Source organism: Habropoda laboriosa, unplaced genomic scaffold, assembly GCF_001263275.1.
Source record: "Habropoda laboriosa isolate 0110345459 unplaced genomic scaffold, ASM126327v1 scaffold69, whole genome shotgun sequence".
NCBI classification, from domain to species: domain Eukaryota; kingdom Metazoa; phylum Arthropoda; class Insecta; order Hymenoptera; family Apidae; genus Habropoda; species Habropoda laboriosa.
In genome coordinates, this window is record NW_017100173.1 from 919877 (window position 1) to 931989 (window position 12113).

The 12113-nt window shown below is 38.8% G+C and overlaps 1 protein-coding gene across 1 annotated transcript in view; it reads left to right on the forward strand.

Moving 5' to 3' along the window:
* LOC108578676 (hemicentin-1) overlaps positions 1 to 12113 on the forward strand; it is a 212908-nt gene that overhangs the window by 178804 nt on the left and 21991 nt on the right. The window contains exons 18-20 of the mRNA XM_017942050.1: positions 2229 to 2647; positions 5126 to 5233; positions 8148 to 8269. Of these exons, the coding sequence (XP_017797539.1) occupies positions 2229 to 2647; positions 5126 to 5233; positions 8148 to 8269 (649 nt within the window). The remainder of the gene's footprint in view (positions 1 to 2228; positions 2648 to 5125; positions 5234 to 8147; positions 8270 to 12113) is intronic.

A 12113-nucleotide genomic window follows, 5' to 3' on the forward strand; every position in this document is an offset into this window, starting at 1 on the left:
TCCTCTTCGCGAGTTTTGCCAGTCGCGTGAAAGCTGGCGAGGAAAATTGCCAACTGAACCGCAATTTGCGATGGAAATTTGAATTGAGGAAAGAATGTTCATAAGAGCAATTAATTAGTTCAGAAGAGTAATTAACATAAAGGATGCATTGTAAATGGAATTGCTATAGATTGTACGTTCATCCTTTCAGGTATTAATTAGCACAGAATTCTGAGTAAATGAAATTTAAAGTGCTTTGAAATAATAGTAGGTTGCATATTACTGAAAGTGTAAAGTTCACTTTAAACTACTGTAACTTTAATGGTACATATTTTATTTACCTTGTTCAGGCATATCAGATTTGTCAGAAAAATAGTAATCTATCCATGGTAACCGTGAAACAAACTCCAGCGCAGAAACAAAATGCATGAAACAATATTTAATTCCAGACAAAAGAACACAGTCCACTTCGATCCTTAATTAACTTTAATTAAAGTAACGCGTTTACGTTCGAATCATTAACCCTTTCTGGTCAAAGTACTTTCACGACACACGTACACTGTGTGCAAAACACTTGTTCGCAACAGAACACGCATTGCAGTCGATACTTCTTTACTTTTGATGTGGACAGCGTTAATGGTATATTAAACTACTGTTGTATTCAAAAATGCAGGAAGCGAAAAATCATCACACATGTTCCTGGCGAAAATTAGTATTGGACGCGTGCAAGCTGTCGTGGAAATTACTGTCATAAACACAGTTTACTTTCAGACAATCTGATGTTAGGCGTTTCGTGATTGAACTGGGTAAAATTTCAATCTTCCTGTCTCGAACGATTTTCGATTTAACGTCGATTATTGATACGTTTGTTCATGATAAATACAATTTTATATACGTATTTGAAAGTAACGTTTCTTCGATACGAAGTATTGCCTTTAAACAGGGAGCGAAATGTTGATACTGAAATGGTGACGTATTTACTCATTTTAATTTGTCAAAATGTAAACATTAAATGCGTCGGAAATCATTGGAGAAAGGAAGCTAAAATTTGATACAGTTCAATCACGGGAGATGATTAAATATCAACAAATTCTGTGAATTTTAAAAAAATCGATGGCTGTGACCGAAATTCTCGTGCGTTTTCACGTGAAATAGCTCATCCCTGCTCCACGGTAATAATAAATTTGCCGGAGAAATGTAATTTAACTCTTGAAATACTTATTCTTTATTTCACTATCACAACTACGTATGTGGAGAATTTTTGAAGTTCTAGCGTCCAAATAGATGGTATGTACCTAGTTCTATTGAAAAAAACCCTAATTTTTTATAACATTAGAAACGCTGTTAGAAAAACCTTGACAAATAACATTAAATTAATGTTTACAACACAGTGATTCAGAAAATAAAATGACCAAAGTACGTATGATTTAAGGGTTAAAATACGACCATAATGAGTGTCCTAATTCTTACGAACGCCAGTATGCATACAGGTTCATAAACCTGAAAGGGTTAAACGATCTTTTCTCCAAGAAAATTCACCCATCTTCGGCAAACTCCTCAGAAAAAAATCTCCCTATCAAAATGAACTCCGCTGATCAGACTGATAAACAAGACAAACTCATCTACACCTGTCATTTAACCCTTATGTCAATAACCGAGTACCCTTTTACACATTCTCACTTAAAATATTTGATCTTCCCGGTGAAAGATTTGAATAATTGTATCCAAAAGCTACTAAACTTGGACGATAATTGTGGTTATTGACACAAAGATAAACACGTTGACTACCACGTTGGTCACCTGTGACCGAAGATTGTTTCCATGGTGGTCATCGGTGACCGAAATGCCTCAAATATTTAGAATAATTAACACAAAATGAATATCGTCGACTAAAAGTTTCCAACATACCACAAAAAGGGAACTAACGAGGAAAAATAGGGAGGGAGTCGTTGGCGTAGTGCGTAGTGTCTCGACTTGCCACTCCGAAGGTCGCGGGTTCGATTCCCCGTTGGTATCGAAATTTTTCAAAAATGTTTTCCTCAGTTTCTACAATAATATCATGCCTAGAATAACGAAAACTTTCTTGTAACCCCCTTGAAAACAAAATCTATAAATGACTGACATGACAGTCAACGTGTTAAATAAATACGAAAAATCTCCACTCGATGAACCAATAAGGACACAGCGCTGCGCAAAGGGTGACAGAATAACGGCGAAATGTGAAAAAAAAACCTGCTCGTTACGAACAGTCCAGACGGTGGGCCACCGAGTCCAACGGTGTCCTCTCACTCAGCTCAGACGGCGGTGCACCCAACAGCCGCTCCCAGATGGCCGCTGAAACCGGGCGTTTTGGTGCACATCAATCGGAGCCATAGTCTACGATCAGGTCTGAGCGTACGCGCGAACGTAGCGCTGCGAAACGAGCTGATTAGCAGGAGAACAACCGAGGAGCCGACGATGGCTGATCGGTTCCTCGTCGAGACGACGATCGCGAAGGTCGCCGGCGGCAAGGTGTTCCGCAGACGGAAGGAGAACACGCAGAGGAGCTTGACCGTGTCCAGTCTGCATGACGAGGGTATGCTTGCCAGAGCAAATAAAATTAAGGCGATGTTTGGAGTACAGCTTAAAGAGCAGGCCACTCTGCCGGGCATTTCCAGAGAGAAGACAGGTGAGTCGGCGCGAGAAACGCGCCTCCTTCCGCGGAGAGACTGTCGCTTTAATGTTGGCACGCCCGGAATTTACACGACCGCCATATCCAGGAGGAAGTTTCTACTCGAGTCGCGACATCGTAATCAGCTGACTGTTGCTTCGTTGAGAATTTTGCGCTGAGAATTTTTTCGCGGTTCGATGGCGACGCGAATTGATATCGAAAGAAGGTTAATTCGACTAGGAAAAACGTTTTATCACTGAGATTGGTTTTTGGGATTTACGAAATGGTGCTTCAACGAAGAGATACGATGTTTGAACTTAATTTGGTAGATTTTTCTGAGATAGAGAACTGACGATAATGGAACAGAGGATATTGAAGATTGTGTTAAATAAAATCGGTGAATACAAACCATTTAAGTTTCAGTATTATAGAAATGTACTACATATTCTTTGGGACACTCTGAGTATTTTTGTTATAACTTTTGAAGAAAGTATGTATTCAATTTTTTCTGGTATTCATAGAACATACTGTTAAAGTTTGATTCGAAAAACCTGGGACACTCTGTGTACACATATTACATTAATTAATATTGCAAGTACACACGTGCTTCACTAATTACGAAAATTTCTTCACCAGTCATATAATCTCATTGAATTTCATTCGAGGATCGGATCTCTCTTTTAACGCAGATTTGAATTTAAACATACATGAAAAATTAATTCGAGTGCAAAGCAAGGGGCCAAAATTATATTCCTCTTTTTTCTTCTTTTCCTTTGGTTTTTAGGAAATAAATATCAAACGTCGTGAAATTTATGGCTTTGAAATGGTTCAAATGAAAAATCGACATCCTCTTCGCGAAAGTACCTTTGTGTATCTGTAATTTTTCAATCGTGGGACGTTGAACGCGTTAAAAGGTGCCGCGTTGCGGAATTAAATCGCAACAAATTGCAATTTATCGCGCAAATTACCCGGGCGCGCTTAATTAAAAATACGGGCCAGCTGCAATTTCGCGGTGCTCGTTGAAGTGTACGGAATATTTGATAAGCGCGCGGCTGCGTTAAACAGATCCGATGTTCGTTCGAACGAAAAATCGCATAATGTTTGCGCGCCGGTTTGCCAACATTAAAAACTGTACAGTTGATCTGTCGCTGATAAATTCCCATTGAATCGACCCGCAAACGCTTCTTGTTAGACGTTCCACCGTGGAAAAATTCGAGCAGCCAGTCACGTTTGCGCGACACTCAAACGAATTATGCGTAACTGAATGTTTCATTAATTCGAGAAATTTATCGTCTCGAAGGAAACTCCTCGAATTTTTCCATCGTTGAACAAATATATTTTCCTTTCTCGTTTTAACCAACAATACCAATCGTTGTAAAATTAAAAAAAAAAAATAGTGTATTCTTGAAGAATTTGCAGATTAAGCCGGAAATAATTTAATACGATGAATGTAAATAGACGTGAAAGTTCGTGCAAAAGTATATCTCAATCAGAATCTTTCGTAAGGGATAAAATTATCAGAAAATGTGGACACGTTTGAGGGAAAACACGCAATAGAGAGTACCTGAGAGAAGTATAGAAAAGTTTAGAAAGCAACGTAAGTTTTTAATACAATTTGATTGCTGGCACATTTGACTTGTGTGACCTATTCTTGGAAGTGTGCTCGTCAGCCGTATAATTTTTCTGCAGTTTCAGCCCAGGCGGCATTAAAAACGAGCCGCGTATAACGTAGTTCTGAATTAAAGCGTCGCGGAGAAGGAGGTAATAACCTGTACTACCTGTAATTAGTGTGTTTAATGTCGCTTTTATCAGTGTGTTTATCAAGTGCAGATGTTACGGGTGGAAAACGTGTATGTGTGCCACTCGAAAAAATTAAAAATTTCCGTTGCTGCTCTGTGTTCCTTTAATTAAACCAATGTGAACGTGCAAAAATCACGTTTTAATTAAAACAATAACACCGTTTTATTTTCGACGTTTCTTTCGAATGCGTAATGCAAATGGAATTAACTTTTTCTCTAATAGGGCCCATTTTTTCTTTTGTTTTTTTTTTTTTGTCGTTGGTCACTGTGATACGAGTAATCATTTTGCATGGCTCTCCTTCGTTCGAATTGATAACTAACGGCAAACATAACGCAAACTAATTTTCCACGTGCAGATAATTTTGCGAACCGAGAAATTCTGTTATCGTAATTCTACTGATCCGTGAAGAATTACGTTTGCAACACTCTAGAAGAGAAAATTGTGTAATTTGTAATTTCAGAAATGCAGTTTGCACGAAATGTCAAATTTTAGGTGTTTCTTAGTCGACTGAAAAATTCTTCACGGTGAAATTTGAAAGAAAAAAGTAGAGAAATTGTTCAGGAAATAATATAGCTTTTTTTTTTTTAGAAAACAGTTGCACTTGCCAGAGTGCTGCATGATAATAAAAATGCTTTACCCATTTGTGCCGTTGCTTGTTCTTCCCTTTTTTTTTTTTTGTTTTGTCTGTCTCCTTAGCTGTGACATACAAAAGAATAGCGCCACGGCAGCGGATATTGCATGCAGAATCATCGTGCGAATTGAACCGAGGCAACGTATCCCGTAAGCGAAAAAAACCAGGCGCAGGTATGTACCAAGAAGTCGCAGAACGTGCATGATTTGAGCTCCAACGACGATCTGAGATCGGTTTTCTTCCCCTTTACCGTCGATACGTTTCGACGAACAAATATCTTTTTTCGGCGTAACATGTTTGTACGTACAGAGAACGGCGGGAATGTGCGAAAATTCCAACAAAAATGCTTATATGTTAAAAGTGTGTGGAAATATTGTTCAATCTTGGTGCTATCGTTATTATCGCGAAATAACGGAACGGGAATTGTGAATTTTTGGAAACTTGTCTAATTCTTGAATCTCTGAAAACTGTTAATGTTTAGTAATTTGGAGTATTGAAGAGCTTTTTCCAAATTTTTTCGGGTGATTCTGGAAAATAGCGTATAATTTAATTTTAATTTCTGAAAACTGTTAATTTTTATTAACTTTGAGTATTAAAGAACTTTTTCCAAATTTTTTCGGGTGATTCTGGAAAATAGTGTATAATTCATGTAAGGCTTCAATGATTTCTAATTTTTATTCATTTAGAATGTTAAAGAGCTTGTCGTAAATTTGGATAATTACTACATAATTCATTTAAGTCTTCAATAATTTAATAATAACTCTAATCAAATATTCAGTTCCTTTCGCAACACTTTTGTAATACTTCAAAGCGTTCTACAATTTCGCAATATTACAACACAAAAGGGAAACGTTGAGAAAATGGATAAACCACAGAATGTTTTCTTTTCACGTGGAACATATTGTTGCGTGCATCGTGCCAATAATTTTTGACCGTGTAGCGGATATTGATTAAACGAGAGTTATAAATTCAACATAGACGGGAGCTATTCTGTAAAGAAAATACATTTTACAAATACGCTTATCGCGTAAGTATTATTAAGAATAAAATCCAACAATAAATGTATCAAAAGAACATTTCAAAGTATTCTGCGATTAAAAAAAAAAAACAAATAGCGCAGAACATCAACTTTGTTTCTCACGCTTCGTTAAGTTCAAACGGAAGCACGAAAAAGGAGAAATTTACACAATATTGTGCATTTTATATTTGAAAAAAAACGTACTTTCGTAGACGTTCAAATATTTGCAGAATACCCTCACATTTATTTAGAACTACCAAATACGTAACCATTTACCAGTTACTCGTCATACTTAGATATTTACATCGCATACCTGTTAAATTTCACTGTAAAATAGAACGTCACATCGCTAAAATTTGCAAAAAATAGAATGAAATGTTAAAAATTGAGAAATATAATTTTCACAATAATTCACCGAACACCTAAATTTCGCTGCAAAAAGAACGTCACATCGCAAAAATTTGCAAAAAATTAAATGAAATCTTAAATAATTTTCGCAATAATTAAACCTACGTTTAATTCGAGAATTAAATTCAATTGCCAACAGAATTTATTATGAAACAGCAATTGATAAATACAAAATAATTCCTCTTCGAAAACTTCACTTTATACTTGCACATTTATGGTTGAGACAAAATATTCTATAATTACATTTCTCGTATACAATGAAAAATCACATTTCAGCCAGAATATACCCTCTCTCTCTCTCTCTCCCCGCTTAAAAAGGTAACCGTAGTTCGTTCCAGATTCTGGAATAACCCTGCTCTTATAAACTGTTTAATTAAACGATTCATTTTGATAATGGAATCATTGTAACGGGGCGAACCCGGTACAAAGGATTTTCGCGGAAAAATATTGTTTCAATGCACTCTCCGGGTGTAACGAAGCAATGTGTATATTCGTTTGGGAATGATCGGTGCGTATTTTCGAAAAAATGCTGACGAAAAGTGCTTTAAGGTTAACGAACAATATGAAACTTTTCATCCAAGTGGCGGAATTAAATCGCGAAACGAAATATTTACACGGGGAATCGACACGATTCAATCTCATTGTTGGTTCGTTATAAATCCTGTACGTATAAACATTTGCGTACATCATGTATACACAGATACCGTATTTGCAATACATGACTACCAGATGATTGTTATTTGCGTAATTGAAGCTTTGCGCCGCCATAGCGGGAAAGCTTTCTCCCGGAAACGTTCTAATTTAATTATCGGAAAAGCAAGAAGAAGAAGGAGAAAAGGAGGAATCGCGACGCTCGTTAAGATATTCGTTAAGATAGTCAACTTGTAAACACACTATTGGGTTCACACACTTTTTCCTAAGAAATCAGACATTTTACAATGGAAAAGAAATTGCTTTTTTTTTTTTTAATTTAACTTGCAATTATAATATATTCTATAACAAAAGTACATGTCGAAATGTTTGATATATATTTACAAACGACCTATTCAAGTGAAATATTGAACGTTAAAATTTGCTTGCTGAAGAATTATATGTTTCAAGAACCAGAAAAATCCCATCCCAGAAATTAGTACTAAAAAACAAACAGTACAGAATGAATATTCGTCAACGTTGAAAATATGAATTTTCTCTAATTTTCTCGAAACCGTCTAACTACCGATACCAACGAATTTCGACAACTTTACCATGCGACAAGAGGAAGACAGCAATCAAGAGGGTCGAAATATTCCCAGTACCCGTTACAATGTCCTTAGCTCTAGACATAGCCACTCACTTATTCTAGCGTTTGCAATTACACCTGAATATTTATCAATTCAACTCTCTGTCTCTATCTTTGTCTCTGTCTTGTCTACTGGCTCTGTCTTTACCTTTGTGCACTCGAGAGTCCCTGTTCCACTCTGAAAACAGTCCGCTATAGTATCCTTCTTCGAGAAGGGACACACACACAGCCTCTCTCTCTCTCTATCTTTCTCTTTCTATGCTCTCTCTCTCTTTCTCTCCGTCTCTCTTTCCGTTCCACGTGTAGGTTCCGCGCGTGAATCTTCGACACGTCACGTGTCCCCGTTTAATTACGCAAAGTCATGTTTCGTTTGCGCTTACAGATCCCAATCAAGCTGCGAATAACAATCACGTGAACAGCGTGTCGGAGGGCCTTCCCGAGTCCGGAGCGAAGACGTTCTACGAGAATCTGCCGTTCCATGGGATCCAAGCGCCGCCTAACAAGGTCAGTACGAAAGTCGATCTATGCACGAGTACGTTCGTTCGTTCGTTTTTCAGCATGGCGATCTTTTTTCCGCCGGCTTGACATACATGTAAACGTTTCCATTTGGCCGCCTGCCGGTAACGGTGAGATGCAAATGTACGGGTTAAAGGTGTTCCACCGAGAAACTGCAGTTGTTATCAACATTTCGGTGTTTTTTTTTTAGACGTGTATGCCTATGTGGATGTTTCAAGGATTAACCCTTTAGCTACTGTGGGTCACTGTAGTGGACCTTCGATGAGGAACACTGTTGTTGCTCTCTGAGCGACGTTTTTCGAGGAAGAAATTGCTATAGTGGTGTTCGCTTGGTTTCTTGGGGGACGTGGAAATATCTTCGTTTGTTTCGATTCGCGTTAGTAGTATCAACCCTTTCACAGCGGCAGATTTTGCTACGTGGCAGACTACGGCCGCGAAATCTTTTCTTTCGGACTTATCGTTGCAATTCTTTTTTTAGTAAGTTATGGTGAATGTGCACGGGGGATGAAATTGAAGTGAAAATGCGGGGAAAAGGGCGCACAGTACAGTGCGGGCAAATTTTCAAAGGGTCTATAAGCGGGAAGAGCAATGAAAGGGTTAAGAGATGTCTCTAAGAGATAAAATACATAAATGCATGGTTGAAGGCATCGAAACACCAATCGCGGTACAATTTCATTATCAGTTCCTCTGTAGCTAAAGGGTTAAGGATAAATCTGGATCGCGATGAACTCAATTGGCTGCTCAAGATTCTTTCTTACTCCACGGAAGGCAAGAGAATTTGTCATTTGCAATGGTGGCACGAATTGGGGAAATCGCAGACCCTGTACCGTTCGTCCGCAAAAAGAAGACTCATTCTACTAGCTCCCCTAACACACTTTGCCTAACCTTCTTCTCGTCGACGAACAGTACAGTCCTTCTAAAACCCAGAGCATCCCCACTACCTTGCGAACTGGGTTGAGAAAAGTGAGCAGAATTGCAAATATTGTCGATTGCTTCTTGAATTTTTAATTTGACAAATTCTTTTGGAATTTAAAAAATTTTTTCTTGCTTGAAAAATTCTCTGAGCTTTTCAACAGTTCCTTAAAAATCACTGATCTTAAAAGGGTTAATGAACTTATTAGTAGGAATTATATTTTTCCCAGTTTCTTGAATTTAACAAATTCTTCGTGGAATTTTAGAGAGATTTCGGTGTTCTCGTTTCAAACATTTCCCGAGCTTTCTAACAGTTCCTTAAAAATCACTGATCCTAAAAGGGTTAATAAGCAGGGCCGCTTTTCCTTCGAACGTGTCAATTTTTTGTAAATGATTTTGTGGTGCTACTTTGAACACGTATTTTAATGAGATAGAGTAAATGTTTCAGAATTTTGAAACGAAATATTTAAACAACATTGTCACTTTCGTTTCTCTCGAGCAGCCGATTGATGCGTTCCGCAAAACAGCCGTCCGTAATTGACAATGAAACAAAACGAGAAAAGGGATTCTTTTAGCGCAACTATCACATCGTATAATGCAGCTTCTCCATTTTCATGCATTTCGTTCAGCGATACGATATACTTTTTTCCCTAGAAAAAACGTTACGTGTTATTACGCTGTCGTTTAATAACGCCCGCGATATCGCGTTACGTTATTCAATGTCGATATTCACCGGGGAATCGAGGTTGAGAACAGTGGATAAAAAGGAACGTAGTCGGTGTAACGATAATCGCGACAGCCATATGGCGTGGTTGATAAAAACGACCTTAAGATGATCAAGAAGGGATCGAAGAAAAAATAAAGTTGGGGTAAATTATGTCGATTGCGTGAAAATTCACTGGAACAAAAATTTGAAGAAACTCCTATCGAAAATATATACAAATTCGCGTTAAAAATGCTGCTGGTGAATCTGTCGATTCTGCTTTAAGACAGTACAAAGTACACAGTGCTATTATTTTTCTATCGAACAACTAAAAAATTATCAATTGTTGCAGCGACAATTCTAGATATTTAAAAACGACCTTGATTTATTATACTACAATATAACAGTATAATAAAGAAACACAAAGTTTCACGGTTCAGACAATTTCACATATGGGCCACTCATAAACCAAAGTGAGAAACTCCGTAAAATAAAACGAATTAAATTTATTTCATTCGTGAAAAAATTGAGCGCCAAGCATGTGCTTCCATACTAAAATTGGAAGAACATCTAAAATTGAAGTTGACGCTTTGGCTGCGGCAAATTTTAGTACACAACGCGCGTGAAAAATTCAAATATTCCACAACGACCACAGACTTTCTTTTCCAGCCGTACCATTTCAAAATTCGTTTCACTGAATTACCGCGAAAGAGTGCACAGTATCAAATTAACGCTCGAATTAACACAGCGGTGCCGCAAAAGGCTGCAACGGCACAGTACGAACAAATGTTCGAAGCGCCAATAGCAACGAAAAGGATGATCATTTTTATCGTCGTTCAGATCAATCAACACACTTTCATTCCTCCACTCCAACCGCCGGCAATTATCTGAACCAGCATCGGCCGGGCGTTTCCGAAATTAGTATTCGGTATCCCTAACTAAAACGAACTACAACCAGCCGCGAAACGATTAAAAGTAGTTGACCACGAGCTCTAGCGCGTGCCTCGTTTCGCGAAGCGTTTCGAACCTGGGGAAACAACGCGGAACAATGCGTCGACGAACGTTAAACCGTCATTATTTAATTGAAAGCAAAACGTTCCACGGTAGTTGAGCGTTAACCTCGAGGTGCAGCTCTCTCTTCTCTCCTTGCCGCCTGAAATAGGACGAGAAGGGTGAGAGAAAGGAGGGATGAGAGTAGAAGAGAGGGAGAGTTCACCTTTCGCGTTTCCCTTAATTAACGCCACGGCTGGATCATTGAGAACGTCACAGCGAAAGGGGAAAAGAACAGAACCGGAGGCGTGGAGTGGCGGGAATGATAAAGCTGACGAAATTCGACAAGACGCCGAGAGTTTTAATAACAGGACAAACGTTTTTACTCGCGCGACCAGCGAAAGCTCCCAGCGGGGAACGGCCAGTTCGTAGGTGGAACGAGGGTAATTTGATAAAAGAGGGTCGAAAATATCAGGAACAGCCGGATACTCGAGGTCCTCAACCGCGAAACACGCCACCGGAAAGTCAGCGTGAAATAATCGCATTATAACAGGCTCGAGTACTCGAGTGCCTGGCAGTCTGGGGACTCCGCTCTTTTCGAACAAGAACGCGAAGAACGAACGCCAGAAACAGCGAGCGTACAAGGAAACGGCGTGTATGGCACTTTGTGCCCGGTGGAAAGCCTTCAAGCACCGAAGAGTGTGGAGCTTTCGAAAATGTTCCTAGTTGCCGATGTTCACCTTCTGCTCTCTCTCTCTCTTTCTCTCGTTCCAACTATCAGGTACCCTTGCCTCTGAACTGCGCGTGAGATTAGAGACGATCGAGAGTCTGCTTTACAGACGAACGAGGATACGAATGTACGGAAGAAACGGTTCGAACGGGGAATCGATCCGAACGGTTTGCGGCTGATACACGGGAACGTGAAAGAGAAATTTCGTTCTGAAACAATGAATTTCTTGCTTTGGCAACATCAAACGGGGTGCACAATTTATCGTGCGTTTTCGATTAAGGAGGTAGTAGGGGAAAGAGGGAATAATCGAGTTTATCAGAGAGAATTTTAGATTAGGGAGTCGACACACTTTCGTTGTGAAATATAAATAGCTACTTTGTCAGAAGGAATTTTAAATCGTTTCTGTTTCTACGATGAAGAGCAGATTTCGGGATTTGTGGGATTCGGTAATTGATTAGGGAGTCGACACGCTTTAGCTGTAAAATATAAATATAACT